Source organism: Malaya genurostris, chromosome 3 (genome assembly GCF_030247185.1).
Source record: "Malaya genurostris strain Urasoe2022 chromosome 3, Malgen_1.1, whole genome shotgun sequence".
Lineage (NCBI taxonomy): Eukaryota > Metazoa > Arthropoda > Insecta > Diptera > Culicidae > Malaya > Malaya genurostris.
Window position 1 is genome coordinate 60,096,548 of NC_080572.1, and position 17,727 is coordinate 60,114,274.

The following is a 17,727-nucleotide window of genomic DNA, read 5'->3' on the forward strand; positions in this document are numbered from 1 at the left end:
AAACAGCTACTTGTTAAAACTGTGCCCTTTGTGTGCCGCAACTGTGCAACTGTATGAAAACGAAAGTGCCAATATTGATAAATGCATCAACGCATTGTGTTAATGTGTGATTGGCACATTGTTCTAAGCGTCCTCCCCTTGGCTAACCCCTAAATGTTCAGAATAGTTGTTAAATTAAGTAGTTGTGACACTGTACGTAATTTATGCAAACAAAATATTTGTTATGCAGTCAATACTAAGAATTGTTTTAAATAATTTTTGATTCAGTATTTATGTAAATGACCATTTTCTTGTAGTATCTTGAAGCATGTTCTAAAATTGACCAGACAACGTAGCGTCAGACATCGACATATTTTGGCTATAAACGATAGACATTAGTAAGTTTTTACATTCTATTATTTGTTCAACGCTCTATGTTTTTGTCAATGCAACCCAAAAAAATGTTCCAGTTTTCCTTGAAAAAGGCCTACATCAAAAGCCGAAACGTCGGACAGTAAACAATGTTCGTTTGTATTATAAGACTGAGACAGCCGTTTTACAGTTTTCCACGGTTGTTACTGTTTGCAACACACTTGTAATAAGCATCGAAGTGCTAAGTCTTTTCTGACGTGCCGAACGAAAACAAGTTTCGGCTAATACTGGTCGATTCAGATGGTTATTTAGCGATAGGAATTGGCCAGTATTAGCCGAATCTTGTTTTCGTTCGGCACGTCAGGAAAGACTTAGCACTTCGGTGCTTATTACAAGTGTGTTGCTAATAGCAATAACTACGTCTGCTTAGCGGTTCAAATTGAACAGTTAAAGTTTGCAGTAAGCAGTTCAATTTGAACTGCTCTGGACTGAGGAGCCTAAGACGAAACGTAAAGATAGTGAAATTGGTTATGTGCCCTAGCACAAAATAAGGTTAAGGTGAAATGTAGCGGAATGTGAAAATCGCGTTTTTGATCAATTATTCAAAAACTAGACCGATTTTCGAAAAACCAAAAACACTTCAGTTTTCGAAATCAAAATTATCATAACTAAGTATTCTTAGAATTTTGAAATTTTGCTTTGCCGAGCCGTAATTGGTTTTTGAAATGTATAAACGGTTACTGTTCCGTTCCACGGGGATGATTTTAGAACTGAAAAGTAGTGTTTGTAGGAGAAAATGCACAAAGAATCTGAAAATGCAACTCAAAATTATAAAATTTTAGCTAAAACAACCGAAATTTAAAAAACTTTTCCGCATTTTTTTTTTATTGCTTGCGCGCTGCTGTTTCGTATTGAAGTGGTGTGAGAAATGCACGGTGGGCACGGTGGCATTATATCGTGATCAAAAATTACATATAAAATTATGACGCGAATTTATGTAGCATTGGGTTTTATGTTGAAATAAAAACGAGTTGAATACAATAAAATGGGTATTGTAAGAAATTGTTTATTTTCTAAGTAACTGTCATTTATAATGCTAATAATGTCCAATTCTGTTGAGTTCAATGCATTGATGTTGCTGAAGTAATAAAGCCTGGCTGTGTGATATCGTATTACAGCTATTAATTTTGATTGTAGCGATTTTTATAGCAAAACTATAACTTCATCATTGACAAGATACTGAATGAAAAACAAACCAAGTATTATCGTGATACAAACAATGTGATAACATTGAAAAACAACAGGCATGTACATGGCTAGCAAGTTGGTCAATACATATACATATAACCTCATGTTAGTCATTCATAATTACTCATGATTTATAGCTTTAGTGTAAGAGTAATCACTAATTGAATTAGCATATATATTCAAATCGTGAAGGATTCAAAAATCCATTACGTCCAGTCTTTTTTACAAGCCAATATAACGAGAGGTAAACCCACTGGGCTCAATCATTTAAAAAAATTCTTGTTTCTACACTGATAAAAATTTGCACGATCGATTCATATGTAAACACTACTTCAATTTAACATGCTTTTTCAATTCAATACATAACCAAAGCGATTTGTTTCAAGATTTCATGTGCAAATACACTAAGATGCAAGATTGGATTATTTCTCACTTAGCTTTGATGTGTTTTTCCTTTGGATGTGGTGTGTTTTGCTATTGAATCGAACTAGATGTGTTAAACACTTCATTTTCTAGTGGGAATGAGTACAGCACAAATGTATGTGCGAAACACTTGAATCGCTCAACTCTGTTTCAAGTATAATCTATGTAGAAAACAATGTGATATTCACATGAAATGCATATGGAATCTAGAGGTACAGATATATCTTATCGTTTCTGTGTGCATTTCATATAAACGTACCATGATTTCCACTAAATATCAACAGTTTTTACACTCCTTTTATGAGTTAAGTGTATGTTTTCATGATTTTCAAGAGTTCTACGAACAGTGATAGATCAAATGCTTTGCACATGATGCTAGCGTGCAAAATGTTTTCAGTGTATGTGTCCGTTTTTCTTGGTATGCTTTGTGCGACGGTTCGTTCAACTGAAGCGGATAGAATTTTGCGCGCATTTTATGACGCTACATTTCACCTTAATCCCTAAATTATTACACATGCTGACTTTGATCATCTTCCTGTAACATGCAGACTTTCTAACGAAGCTATAACTAATCCAATTAGTTCTATATTCAACTATCATAGAGCTAATTGGTTTGAATACAGATCTCCTATTGAAAATCATTAGGATCATAAAATTATGTTATAAAATTCTGCGGATATCGACATAGCAATAGATAATTTGAATCATTATATTATCGAAGCTAGCGTTCTTTCAGTTCCTAAAACTTAAACTAAATTAAATTCTTCTATCATCGATGACAATTTTCAACTGCTCATTCGGTTGAAGAATGTTGGTCGACGACAATATCAACGTTCTCGTGATCCTGCTATGAAAAACATATTGAGGAATTTACAAAAAGAAATTAAACATAGATTTACTCTTTTGCGAAATGATAATGAAGTTGAACAAATTAAACCATTTATCTCAGATGTTGTTACAGGATGAAATTTGATGAAATTAAGTCAATTATTAGGAAACTTAAAAACATGAAGGCTCCTGGTAATGATGGAATCTTTCATATTCTTATTAAAAATCTTCTCGATGTTACCTTGAGACTCTTGGTTAAAATTTTCAACAAGTGTTTTTCATTAGCTTACTTCTGAGATGGAAAAACGGTATTGTAATTCCCATCCGCAAAACTTGTGAAAACCCAGGAGAAACATCAAGTTATCGACCAATCAGTCAGTAAACTTTTTGAACAATTTATCTTGTTGAGAATGATGTCTCATATAAATGAGAATTCAATTTTTTACCAGAGCAGTTCGGGTTTCGTCATGAACATTCAACTACTCAACAACTTGTAAGAGTAACGAACATGATAAAAGCAAATAAATCTTCTGGGTTATCCACTGGAGTTGCTCTTCTATACATGGGAAAAGCATTCGTCAGTGTTTGGTACAAAGGTTTAATAGCAAAAATGTCTGATTTTCAGTTTCCTTTTCATTTGATTAAAATGATTTAAAATTATTTAACTGATCGTACACTTCATTTTAGCTATCTGAGTTGTTACCCGTACGAGCAGGTGTTTCTCGGAGTTCGAGCGTAGTCCAATCTTGTAAACTATTTTTATTGCTGATTTTCCAAATCTACCCGTTGGTTGTCAGAAATCGCTATTCTGTGACGACACAAGTCGGTTAGTCATGGGTAGAAATCTACGAGTGATCCGCAGTCGCCTACAAAGAAGTTTAAACATTTTCAGTTTGACAGATAATCGTCAAAATGGAAAATAAAACCAAATGCAACAAAAACGCAATTAATTATCTTTCCTCATAAGACAAGAGCTTCTTTTCTTAAACCAAACAATAATCATATTATCAAATCGAATGGCTTGGCATTGACATGGTCTAATCAAGCAAAATACTTAGGATTAACGTATGACAAAAAACTCGCTTCACATTGAAGGAATCCAGGCAAAGTGTAATAAATATATTAAAAGTTTATATCCTCTTATGAACAGAAATTCTAAGCTCTGTCTCAAGAACAAATTATTGATTTATAAACAAATTTTCCGACCAGCCATGCTTTATGTAGTACCAATTTGGCCCAAGTTGTTGTGCCATCAAGAAGAAAACGCTTCAAAGGATTCAGAATAAAATTCTGAAAATGATTTTGAAGCGTCCTCCCTGGTTTAGCACAAATGAGTTACACAGACTCACAAATATAGAACCGTAGGATATCATGTCACATAATATTATAAGCAAATTCCGACAAAAATCGATGCAATCTTCAATTGAATCGATTCGCTCTCTGTATATAATAGGGCTGAAAAGTCACGACTTGTGACTGAACACCCAATTTAAATCTTAATAATTTAAGTTTAACTCATATTTCAATACATATTTATTTTAGAAAAAATGAAAAAAGGTGTGCAGCTTGCATCCCTGGTTGTGCGATTCATTAGTATAAGAACTATCTACCGTGCGTTCCCACGATTCTTTCTCAGTTATGGAATCACACGGTAGTTTACTTTCGAAACGGTCAGCAAAACGCATACAGATGGATTATAATCAATGAGTTTATCCCACGGCAGCAGATAATTTCAGAAGTTGAATTTCCGAAAAGCGACCGGGAAGTTGTACAAGCATTTGCAACATTTGCATTTTCGTTTATAACCATCACATCCTATTCGTGTTTAAGCAGATGCCTCTAGGTGGAATCTAAATCTGAAAAGCATGGTGGTTCGAATTATGCACAACTAGTGGGTGGAGGAGGGGGTTATGATGTCATCGAATCGGAACGAGAAAGCAACGGGTCGTGTTGGAAATGATGGCATAAGATTTCTCCGTAGCTAAACGAAACTACTCCTAAACAAGCACCTTTCAAAACTTGTGTTCAAGCAGCTTAATTATGTGTTCATGCTACATTCGTTTGGGGTTGTACCAGTGATTCGGTGCGTATATATTGTCTTCGGATGCGGGCCCGGGGAGTACTGAACTTTTATACAGCATACAGTTGGAGAGTTAGCATTTTAAAGAATCGCAGTAGTTCTGCATTTAAGTGGCTCGTGGTTAGTCACTAGGCTGCTGTGGCAAAAAAGGATGGTGGTAAAATAGGTAGATAACATTTAACCAACTGAAAATGAGAAATAATGTCCAGAAACGGGTTCCAAGCCAAATTGGTTGGAGCTGCTTTCAACTATTTGCTCGATATGATTCGAACACTTTTGCGCGCCAATTTGGCTCAGCCACCGGGTGATGTTTGATAGAAAAGAGTTAGTTAGAACAAGTTAGAAAACAATAGCAACGAAAGTTACATCCACAAAGGCAGTTTTGTACCGGACACCGATCAAGGCACCAAAAACGATACACAATAATAACCGAACTACTCAAACGAATAGAAAATAGAAAAAAAAACAGATGGAACACATGAGGCAATCAAACCAGGGAAAACAATGCACCCCCAACAAAAATACTTACTAAAGGTTTCGGTATCAATTGCACTATTGTTTTGCCCTGTACGTGTACGAAATGATAAAAAAGTATCGATAGATAAGAAATACAGTTTGTGACAATCGAGCGTTGAAGGCAGAGAGCAGCTATAGATTAAAAAAATAGTTCTTAGTTAAGTCAATATATCATTATTCGGAGTTTAGTGTCAATTGAATTTAAATCAAAACCCTTTAAACTGAAGCATGCATATTTATTTTAGCAGGAAATTCAATTTCACGGGCAACGATTAGACTATTCAAACTTTTTAAAGTAACAACGTGATAACGATTAAACAGAGAAAAAGTAGGGGCATCTTGTTTTTTTTTTCATTCGGAGAGGAACGTTTAACTTTAGTCCAAAGCTGGAGCGGAAAACTTTTATCCTTCTATCGGATTTATTTTTTTTGTGTTTGCTCCGAACGGAACAGATGGAAACAGTGAATGGGAACTTTTCCGTAGAGCAAGGAATGATTCAATTTAGTTGAGTTTTAAGTGAAAAAGCGAGCTAAGTTTTCCGCTGCAACTGCAATTAAATTATTTCGGGTTTGGGCAAGTTTACTTAACAGTGACAATGGCGAAATGGTGGGGAAAATCAAGCGTTTTGTAGGATTTAGCTTTAGATAAACTTGGATAGAAGAATTTCAAAACTAGTAAAAACACGAAGAAGAGAAACTTTAGCTAGAAGTACGGATCGTACGGATTGACAACGAAAATGACATCGACAGGCGCAATTCGATAGAAGAGAGAAATACACGAAATTGTATTGCGCTGGAAGTAGAAACATAACCGGGAAGATGTGCTCACGTGAATGCTGGCGAGGGATAATTACCTGTTGCCTTCGCCGAATCCTTTTCCTCGCCGCCAGAAATATCCTCCAGTAAAGAAACAGTATCACCAGTAATGGCACGTAGAAACTGGAGGCGGTGGCAAAAATCTGATACCCTACGTCCTGTGAAACGATACACTGGAGGTCCTGGTAGACCCTGGATTCCCATTCGGGATCCTTCCATCCCAACAGCGGCGCTATCGAAACCAGCACCGACAGGGTCCAGATAACGATGATCATGTATCCTATCCGTCGGGCTGTCCGTTGGTGGGCGTAATCGATGTCCGTTACCGCCCAGTACCTGGGGAGGAAATGATGGAAGAAAAATGTTACTGAATATATTGGCTTGACAAGAAAGTCGGGTTGGAATTTTTCGATGGATGAAAGTGTTCGAGCTCCAACATGTAGATGGCGTTAGATAGTTCAATGTTGGAACAACTACGAAGGGAATTCGATGAGTTCTGAGATGAATAATTAAAAACCTGTTTTAATCCACCGAGTGGTGTAATGATACCTTTCTCATATCACTCATATTTTCTGTGAATCTTGAATTAGAACATGAAAGTTTATATGTATGTATGTAAGTATGTGTGAAGCCACCATCAGTTCCAGGCACTACCAGTGTATGCGGCAGATAGCTTTCATATAATTGCTGTTAAGAAGGCCGAAATGGGTTTTGCGGACCCGGCGCATTCCAGCAAGAACATCCAGCCATATAATAAAGAATTTCGCTATACTGCAGGAAATATAACATTTCTTTTCAATAATAATAATAATAATAATAATAATAATAATAATAATAATAATAATAATAATAATAATAATAATAATAATAATAATAATAATAATTATTATAATAATAATAATAATAATAATATTAATAATAATAATAATAATAATAATGATACACGGAAACAAAATCGTTCCCGTGGTCATGAAAAAAAAATCATGATTGAAAATAAAATACTACCTTATGATATCATGATCATTCTTCTGATATCATGAATGAAAAGTTGATATTCATGAAAATTAAAAATCGTATTCGAGTGAAAAAATCATGGCCATCACAAGCGTTACACGTACCTGTCAAATCTTGTAATGTTTGAGTGTTCAAATTGATTAGAGTGAAACTTTTCAGCATATCACAATTATTTGTTGAGAATTATTTATTCGTAATTCATCATCTTCAACCTAGCGCTCGCAAACTATTTGAACACCGGTCGGTTGTAGTTTACCTTGCATGTTGGTTAATCTATAGTTGTCGAAGAGTTAAAAAACAATTTTATATATGGTAATGTCAACAAAAAAATACTGTTCTACTAGTTTTAACAAAAAACACGCACATCACTTGCTAAATCTACATTTATATATTATTCATAAATAAAATTGCCAAACAATTTATGTATCTACACAACCACTCATGTTAAGCTAATGTAAACCTCCGTGTTGCGGAAGTAATATTTTATTCTAATTGTGATGTCTTCAACCGAATTTTCTTTATGATATAAGCCAACATCAAGATTAAAAAAGGCCCACCACTCACTGTCAATAATGAGTTCAAAAATTGGCATCCCTGCGTATCCACTTTTACTTAGAGCACTGGATTTTTTTTAAAAAGCCGTTTTAATAACAAAAGATAAGTTTTTTTTAAATTCTTTTATAATGGAAAACGAAACCCACATCGAATATCTAAATTTCAATGGACTGACACTACCGTTAGTGGCAAGTCAAATAAGCCAAGAGCAAAAATCGTACAATCCACAATCGGACCCTGAAATTTTTGAACTTGACTTCGGAACAGTGCTTTTGCGTGCTGGTCTTTATGATTACATCAATAAACTTATGGATCATGGCATTACAACTTCCGAAGAGTTTAGCGAGCTCCAAGAGGGTGATATAAAACTGTTCTGCAGAGTAGCTCGTGACATAATTTTGTTTCGGAAGCTGCTCAAAAATTTGGTAAGAAACTAAAATTCAAATGTGTAGTTTAAAATAAAATTTCGAAAATTTCAACTTTAAGAAAACTCTGTTTAATGGACTAGATGATGAAGAAGATTCAGAACCACCGGAACTTGAGAGTTCTGTTAAACCAGTTTTGTTTGAAGATTCTCAAAATGTCACTTCAAAAAAGGTACGTTTATATAAAAAATGAAATAAATAAATATTACACTTGCATTTCAGTTCAAAGATTTCTCGGAGTATTTGAATAGTCGATCAGATGGGAAAGCCATCATAAAATATTACGATGAACATCAGACACTGACAAATTCCTTAAGAAACGATTTGGTGAAGATGATACTAATGGATGCAACCGTAGAGGGCATTGAGCTCAACGCTAGGTTCCACGAGTTTGTGAGCCAAAAAATAAAAACAGTATTTCCAAAAGAAAATCCAGTTAGTTAAAAAAATCTTCTCACAAGTAATTATTTGTATTTAGATATTGAACACTTGATATTTCAGGATGTATATTACAAATGCGGGCATACGACAGCAGAGGGAGCAAGAGTTGGTCCAACAGGAAAACTGCTAAAACGAAAAGCAATCGCATTGCAATTTTTAGGTTTGAAAAAAACAAAACAGAGGAAGACCGACACAGAGCAACATCCAAAGGTTGTCATAGGTGAACCAATTTATTTAATTTTAACTATTGCAAAATGTGCTGCATATATACACATTTTGGGGAAAATGTCTGAGCAATTTCTCAAAAACTGTCCTTTAGAGCATGATGTACGTATGGGACAATTTTTATCAGGTTTGATCGGAATAAATATCACTAAAGTTAATTTTATATCGACGAAAAAAATATTATGTATAATACATTCTGTTTGATTAGACTAGTTAGTGTAAATATCGAGATTAATGTTACATGTGCTGTAAAAGCGTTTTATTTTTCAGACGAAGAGCAATTCAGTTCCAGAAATTGGCTTATGTATGGAAGATCGCCAATTGAACTGCTACGACAAAAATGGAATGCTTGTTACGATTTGCGTAAGAGTGATATAGAGAAAGCAAAGGATCTTACAGAGATCTTTCTACTATACCCCATATTCAAGGACCCAAAGGCCGCTTTTCTGGTATCTCTCTACTTTAAATTAAAAACTGTTTACCACTGTGCGTTCTACAGATACAGCATGATTTTGATCAAATGTACCCCGAAGCTAACGCTAATTTTTACGCCCGTTTTCCGTTATTGCACCAGAAATTGCAAAAGATGATTCATTCTGCTGTATGTGAGGATAAAGCATATTTGCCATTGTATGAATCTTATGAAAATACGCTCGACGGAAACAAAAAAAGACTATTTTCTTTGCATGCTGTTGCCTATTGTAATACAGACAAATTACCGTGTGAAAGGTAACTGGAAACCATCAATCAAAGAAACTCAAGACAGCTTTATATTAGAAGTTGAGGTAAGTTACATCATGTTTGTTTTCCGATTCACAAAACTTCTCAAGAATATTTCTTAAATTAGTCACTAATTATCGTGATTAATACATATTTTGAGTCCCTGTATCGCAATTAGTGTCACTAAGGTTCTTTTTATTCTAAGTCCAGTATATGATGTAGAAGGCGTAATCTATGTTATGTGGCGTTAAATTCAAATCCAAAAATCATTCCTGCCAAATTCTTTATTCGCGTTCTTCACTCGTAGGTCGATATCCAGTACATCTCTACTAAAACCACATTTGCAATTACATTGTATTACGTAGCCTTAGCATCTAATTGTTGCATTACGATGCAAGTACACAGACGCTGTTAGGATTATTTCACGATTAAAGCGATGATACTCTTTGAAATCGGTTACTGTGCACAATTCAAGATAATGTAGGAATTGAACTTCATTGCAAGTAACGTAATGTACCAGAACTGAAAAGTTAATAATGTTTTCCTGTATTATGTATTCTGTCAACATTTCTTCACTCAGAGTTCCCAGGTTTGCAGAATAATATTATAGTCTGTAGACTGAAGATTAATGTAATGCAATGTTAGTGATGTAGATGTCTTCTTAAAATGACGATATTCATTCTCCATACAAATAAATACCGATTTTTGATTTTTGGGCTTGATTGAAATAATGTTGATGTACGGTTGTACAGGGACTTCATTAACGATACAGATGTGAAACATATGCATTTTTGAGACACATACAGATATTTGAAAAAATAACCTGACATCTCTGTTACCAATGTCATTCTACCGCAGATATTTTCAGAGAAAATCTGTATTACCCTGAAAAATCTGTATTTATCTGTATTCACTAATAAAATGAGATTTCTGCAATGAAATGACGTTGAACGCTATCTCAACAGATTATGGTTATAGAATGAGAATTTCAATGAGCATTTAATTTTCATATCTTCGTTGTTCACAAAAATATGTAAAGACGAAATTTAATATGAATGTTTTTTCAACCACAATTTAATTTCAATTCCATATACTTTTCTAGATTTAAAAGTTGACTTAATATGCAACTTCTAGTCAGGTCAAACAACTCTCAGGTCGCAGACAGAATAAAGCGATAAATCTGCTCAGCTTTGCCTCTGACAAGGTCCCTTTAATTTTCTGTAAGTACATTACTCGCTTTGGTCAGTACCAAGTTTGGCTCTGCTTTCTCGTGCTCACTCTGTCTGCGGCCTTAGCCTAACAATAAAGCTTCAAATTGTAATATAAATGTTTTTTTTTGTGTTGATTATCAAACATATGCACACAAATTTTTACTTTAATTTGTGATTTGTCCGTTGATTAATAAACTTTCATCTCGTCACTGCAATTAAATACTGAAAGATAGCTCAGACGAAAACAGTTTAATTTTTCTTTATTACTTCTTGTGAAATCTGTATAAATCTGTATTAAATTTAGGGAATCTGTATAAAATCTGTATTCTGTATTAGATCTGTATGAGGATGTAAAAATCTGTATAATACAGATAAATCTGTATAAATGGCATCTCTGTTCTACCGAATAATAATTCTCAGTTGATTTTTCAAAAGAGCGTATAAGCAAATGACAGTTTCTCTTTGTTTACTTTTTCTTCTATTAATTACCAAGCGGTTTCCACGTTTATCACTCAACTCTTTGCATGAATGATACCCGAAACATTCGACTTTCAAACAGAATAGTGATATCGAAGAAAATCTTTTTAATCACATCACAATAATCGAAAGAGAGTGATTAAAGAGAAACTGTCACTTGCTTATACGCCATAATGGAAAATCAACCAAGAATTGTGACCAAGGCAGAGCTGCCACATTTGCAACTTTGTTTTAAACTATAAGTTTTGAGTACAGTGATGCTCTTCGGATCAACATAAATATAAACCAAACAATGTGAGCTAAACAAAGCCTGGTTATTGTTTAAGAGCTGAATAAATAAGATATTACAAATATAGTAGAATCTTTTTTCTAAACTAACCAATTTTTTTAGAAGTAAAAATAAATCGTTTTTAGTAGATTGTTAAAAGCTTAAGAATAATAATTATAGTTATGGGTGAGTGAACATATTTTTGCAGTTGTGCACGGTATAATGAATTGCGATTGTGTCAAAGGTATTCTTCTTGTGCCGGCATGCCAAAATAAAATGAAGATCTAGTGCAATATTAGTACTACGTATAAAACGTTATACATATTTTTGTTGAATAACTAGTAAATCCGATGACTAGTTACGCTTTTTTCGTCTGGTCATAATTCATAGTCATATTAATATTAATTAACGAGCAAGTCCTGTTCAAGGTTAATGTTGACAGGCGACTTATTAGTCGTTTTCCGAAAATCACGCGTGATACAAAGAGAAATAAATTTTCAATAAAATCTTCTGGCAGCTTTGGTTCAAAAGTTTGAACCTTCAATACACTGAGACAAAAAAATACTTCAATTTAAAAGCATATGCTCTGACTGTACGAAACTTACTAAGAGCAAATTCAGCAGCTGCAAGATTCATATGGGTGGTCTATAATGTAAATGAAACTGAAACAAAAGAATCCCCAGCATTCCGTTTTAGTTTTATTTATTCGACCAGTTCTACTGTCAAATTTAAAACTGGTATACATTGCCGTTCTATTTTTTCTATATTTGAAACACAGATAAAACGCTGCTGGGGCTGCCAGTTTATTTTGTTATAATTTCTAGATTTAAATTTTAAAACTGACATAAATTATGCATCTAGAACTAGAACACTCCTGAATATGCCCTAAGGTACACAGTAAGAGCTATAATTTAATAAATGTTTTGAATAATATTTTTAAGCATTTTTTTCTCTCCCGTTTTTTCCTATACCTAAAATTGAGTAATAAACTACGTATGTAGGCTTTACCAATTTTGGATGAGGGAATGTTTAGCCATTAAATTAATACCCTGTCTAATCAGAAACAAACGTTATTACATGGAAAAAATTTATAACTTCGCATACCAAGCTAAATTTATACTTCACTATAAAGTATACACTTGAATAATTGGAGGAACAGATAAACAATCCCTAAAAGTCTGTTCGATATATATATATATATATATATATATATATATATATATATATATATATATATATATATATATATATATATATATATATATATATATATATATATATATATATATAAACACAGTTCAGTTCAGGAAATTTCTTGAACAATTTTCGAGTACAATGATTTCGGTTAGGACTATTTTGATCGTAGTTTAGAAATATTAGAACTACTGCCATTACCAGCAAACAATAGGGGTTTGTTATTCAAGTAAACCGGGTATTCATTAATACAAGATTATTTTGTTCTACTTTGACTGTGCAAAATACTTCGAGAAAATTATATCTTTTTTTTGCGGTGTACAACATATAAGATAAACATTAGGTTGAAATTTTTCAATTTTTTTGTGAACGGTGATTTGGTGACATTTGTGCTTTATAAGCAGTAATCGTTATTCATTTCAAGCATTGGCTAAAGCGTAATTACTTTATTTGATTAGTATGCATGACGATAGATTATAACGTTACGATTTTTCCAGTGAAATCTCAAAAAGATTCGTTCTGCGTTTACTAGGTATCTCATGTTTCTTCGTTATATGATGATTTCGAGTATCTAATGGAATACTGAAAAGGCTTTGAACATTTTCCACGACTTTAAACGTTTTCGACATATATGTAAGTAAGAATTAAAATAGAATTATCGATAATTTCATATTTAGGTTTTTATTCTCTGTAATCATCAAGTGGATCGGAAAAAAAACATATTTGAATTTCGGAATATATTTTTCGGAGTATACACTGTAGTTTTTCTCGGTACGAATCATCCGAGAAACTAAAATTTCACACACAGAAAATGCAAAACATTTTTTATTCATTTTTTTAATAAAACAATGTCTTGATATATTCTTCATTGGAATGTGAACAGTACACAAACTTTCCTTTTTTATAGATTGTATTAAATGAAAATGAGTGATACCGGACTACAATGTTTTATATGTAATCGAAGATTTCCAGGAGTTCAATTGTTAATGAAGCATTTATCCAATGTGAGATCTCACAATTTGAATCAACACAGCCATTTTAAGTGTGTTCAGAAAAATTATGGCAGAGAATATACAAACAGTAGATGTTTTGTGCGTCATTTAAAAAAAGTACATCCTCAACCTAAGTCACCAGTGAATTGGCGATTTAAGAAAGTACCGGTCAAACAAATAAATAATTCTTCAGTGACGCATACTGAGTAAGTATATTCACATATGTATAAGTATATTCACATATGTATATATTCACATATGTATTTTTACATTCATTTCAATCTACAGAACTATATGTGCTTCCAGCAATAATATAAACCAATCTGATTCGGTTAACCAATCAACACGTGGCAATGAAACTTTTATTGAGAATAACCATGTTCAGCATGACGGTTTTTGGGAAGATCTGAAAAGACATGTTAATGACAGTTTACTCGCTTCAATACAGTCTACAGGAATCGCATTCACTGCATATTTGCATAGTTTACCCTATTACAATCGTGCTATGGTGTTCGAAATTCTTTCTTTATTGAAATCAATGCTTTTGAAGCCGCTAATGTCGATTGTTTGTGAAGAAATCAAGTTATCTATACCAGAAATAAATAGAACTACTGTTTTGAATCATGTAATGAAGGTAACTCATACATTTGATATGGTGGATACCGAACATAAATTCATCAAAGTATTGAAGGAACGCTGTAATTTTAAAATGCCAATGTTGGATCCTGTAAGCACTGAACTGAACACCACGGAAAATGAAAATGGCATTGAACTGGAAGAAAAAACATATTCGAATGTGTACATTGGGTTAGAAAATTTTTTCACTAATTTCTTTGCAATTGAAATGAATATTGAAATTTTATTGCAAAGCTATCGGAAACTCGTTTATTCTGAAAATAGTCAAAGCAATAACTTTGTACAGGGCAAATTTTGGAAGAGAAAAATTGAAAGCAGACGTAATGAAATTTGTATACCCTATTTCATTTTCGCAGACTCGTTCGAAATTAACAATCCGTTAGGTTCTAAAGCTGGTAAACAAGCGCTTGTTGGATTTTATCTGAATTTTCCCAGTTTACCAAGACACATTCATGGGAAAACCGAGAACATGTTTCTGATTCAGTTCGTGTATTCAGTAGTCGATAAGTCCCATTCAAATGAAGAAGTTTTGCATACTTTAATACAAGAAATCACTCATCTAGAAGAAACTCCCCTGAAAATACGTGTAAAGCAGGAATATGTTAGTATATTTTTTTTTATTCGGAGGTTTACGAGGTGACAATCTTGGATTAAACAGTATTTTGGATTACACCAGATCATTCAATGCAAAACATCCATGCCGGATTTGTTCGATGGAACGTGAAAGTATTAGAAAATGTACAGAGGACGAACCTGCACTATATCGAAGCGAAGAATCTTACAACGAAGCACTTGAGAAAGGCAGCTTTTCAGAAACAGGAATCCGAAAACAATCCGTGTTCAATCAAATTCCAAACTTTCATATTACTGAACTAAAAATAGTTGATTGTATGCACGATTTTTATGAAGGATTTGCTCATGATGCTTTTGCCAGCTGCATCGTACATTTTATTTCAAAAGGATATTTTTCATTATACATACTAAATCAACGAATCAAAATGTACGATTATGATATTAATGAGAGAAAAAGTATTCCTCCAGAAATAAAGCAGGAGCACTTAGAGTCCTCTAAATTCAAAATGTCTGCAGGACAGATGAAATGCTTTGTGGATAATATTTCATTAATGATAGGAGACCTAGTGCCAGGTGAAGATGAATGGATTTTTCTGATAAATGTAACTAAAATTGGTTCATTTATAATGAAACCATGTTTTTCACCAGAAGAAATCAAGGATCTAAAATACTTAATTAAGTGTACTTTAGATCATTATCAAAAGTTATTTCACAAACATCTAAAACCCAAAGCACATTTTCTGACGCATTATCCTCTTGCAATAGAATGGACAGGTCCGACACGGTTTACATCCACGTTTGTTCCTGAAATGAAGCACAAATATTTCAAAAAGATAGCAACTACCACAGCATCACGAAAAAATATTGCTTTAACTCTAGCGATTAAGGATGGATTTAAGTTAGCATATAACTTGCTCACAAATAAGCATAATTTTGGATTGCAGCAACTGGAAGAAGGAACCAAACTGTATATTAAACTGGTCTGCATAGGTATTCCTCATGAATTGATATCTCATGATTCTAGTTCAATTGTCGAAGTTCTCAGCTATGTAATGCTTGGAAAAACGAAGTTAAGATGTGGATCTGTTCTGATTTCTAAGGATGAAAACTATTCTTTTAATGAAGTACGCTATCTTATTAAAAACAACGATTTGATAGTATTTGTTTGCCATACCTACACCAGCTATGAGTTCGATGACCACAGCGATGCGTACATAATAAATCCGCAATACTTTGCTATTAACTCATTCAATATAGAAAGCATGATATATGCTCCCTCGCGTCTTCATAATTTACCAGATGGTAGGAAAGCAATTCGCTTGCGAAACTAAATAAATAAGCTACCTTTTGAATACAGTTTTAATAAAAAAATCAGATTTTTCTAAGACATTGTTAATTGTTGTATATTTAAAACGAAAAATCCTTCAATCATTTTTTCTAATTATTCTTATTGTAGATTGTAAATTGTGATGCTCTTAGATCGAAATTCTTCGTGTTTGTGTATTGTTTATCGGCCTCATGATGATTTATAGAACAATAGAGGGAAAACTCATCATTCTCATACAATTTTAGTAACTACAAGTTTGCATAATTATTTTAACATTTTTTTACTTTTGTTCGTAGACCGCAGGTGACATCGAGCGTAAAATCGAGCAACGATTGGAGTTCCTTCGCAGTAAATTTGGCACGCAAAACTTGCAACCACAAATCGTTGCTGTAGGTGCAGCAAGGACAGCCATTTTTGTAATATTTGGAGGGGCAGAATATGCTGCTGAAAATATACTACATGCAATATCCTTATGCGTGAATATCACATATATCTTAAATTTACAGTACATGCCAGATTGTAAACCGTTATGGATGTTTATCCAAACATATCTTTTCAAAATTACTGCATCTATTATTGAAATGCCAAAAAGTACCCGTGATTTACTTCAAGCGATCGACGTACCATAAGTTATTAATGTTATCATTTATATTTTAAATATGTTTTTGCTGTTCTAAATTTGAATAAAATGCCATTTTCAACAGACCAAATCTGAGTAATTGATCGAAAAAGATTTTTCGATAAGCCACGGATAATCCTAGAACCATGACAACAAAAATTCGAAATCAGGAAAAAAAATTCAACATTCATAAGTTTTACTCATGATATAAGTTGTGGTGAATCATGATTTTGGTCAAAGGAAAAAGTAACGCTTAGGTAGCGTTACGAACATTAATTTTCATGATTTGAAGAATATTTTTCATGGTGTATTTTCATAGCATGAAAATATAGTATTTTCATGAATTCATGAGTAATTTTTCTTATTTAAGAGATCGGTTTTGTCCCCGTGTAGTAATAATAATAATAATAATAACGCTTGCTTGGCAACTGACGAGAGCGAATATGATGACCCTCTCGAAGGTACACCTTCGGCTGTCCCTCTTAGCTCACCATACAGAAAGAGAAGAAATAAATCTTCTCGAAAGCTCCCTAGTAAGGGTTCGAAGGTGTCCTCTGATGGGTCTCGAAAAATTACAACAACTGGTAGTGATGCAAAAAACCAGAGAAACAAGCTCCAGGCCTTGGGAAATTAAATTCCGAGCAAGAATTTCCATCACTTCCTGGGACTTCAAAACCCCCGAAAGTCCCTAAAGATCAGTCAGAAAATTTACCAAATACTGGGTTTGTTAAATTCTCTGATATTGTGGACTGGATCATGTCTACTTTCAATATTTCTAAACCTCTTAAA

The 17,727-nt window shown here is 33.5% G+C and overlaps 1 protein-coding gene across 5 annotated transcripts in view; it reads right to left on the reverse strand.

Moving 5' to 3' along the window:
• The window catches only part of LOC131434636 (5-hydroxytryptamine receptor-like), a 460,874-nt gene that overhangs the window by 54,476 nt on the left and 388,671 nt on the right, over positions 1 to 17,727 (reverse strand). For 3 of the 5 annotated variants that reach the window (XM_058601566.1, XM_058601569.1, XM_058601567.1), the window contains exons 5-6: positions 6,300 to 6,597; positions 5,460 to 5,495 (exon numbers count right to left, since the gene is read on the reverse strand). In XM_058601566.1, the coding sequence (XP_058457549.1) occupies positions 5,460 to 5,495; positions 6,300 to 6,597 (334 nt within the window). The remainder of the gene's footprint in view (positions 1 to 5,459; positions 5,496 to 6,299; positions 6,598 to 17,727) is intronic. The other 2 variants (XM_058601570.1, XM_058601568.1) reach the window with 1 other exon arrangement.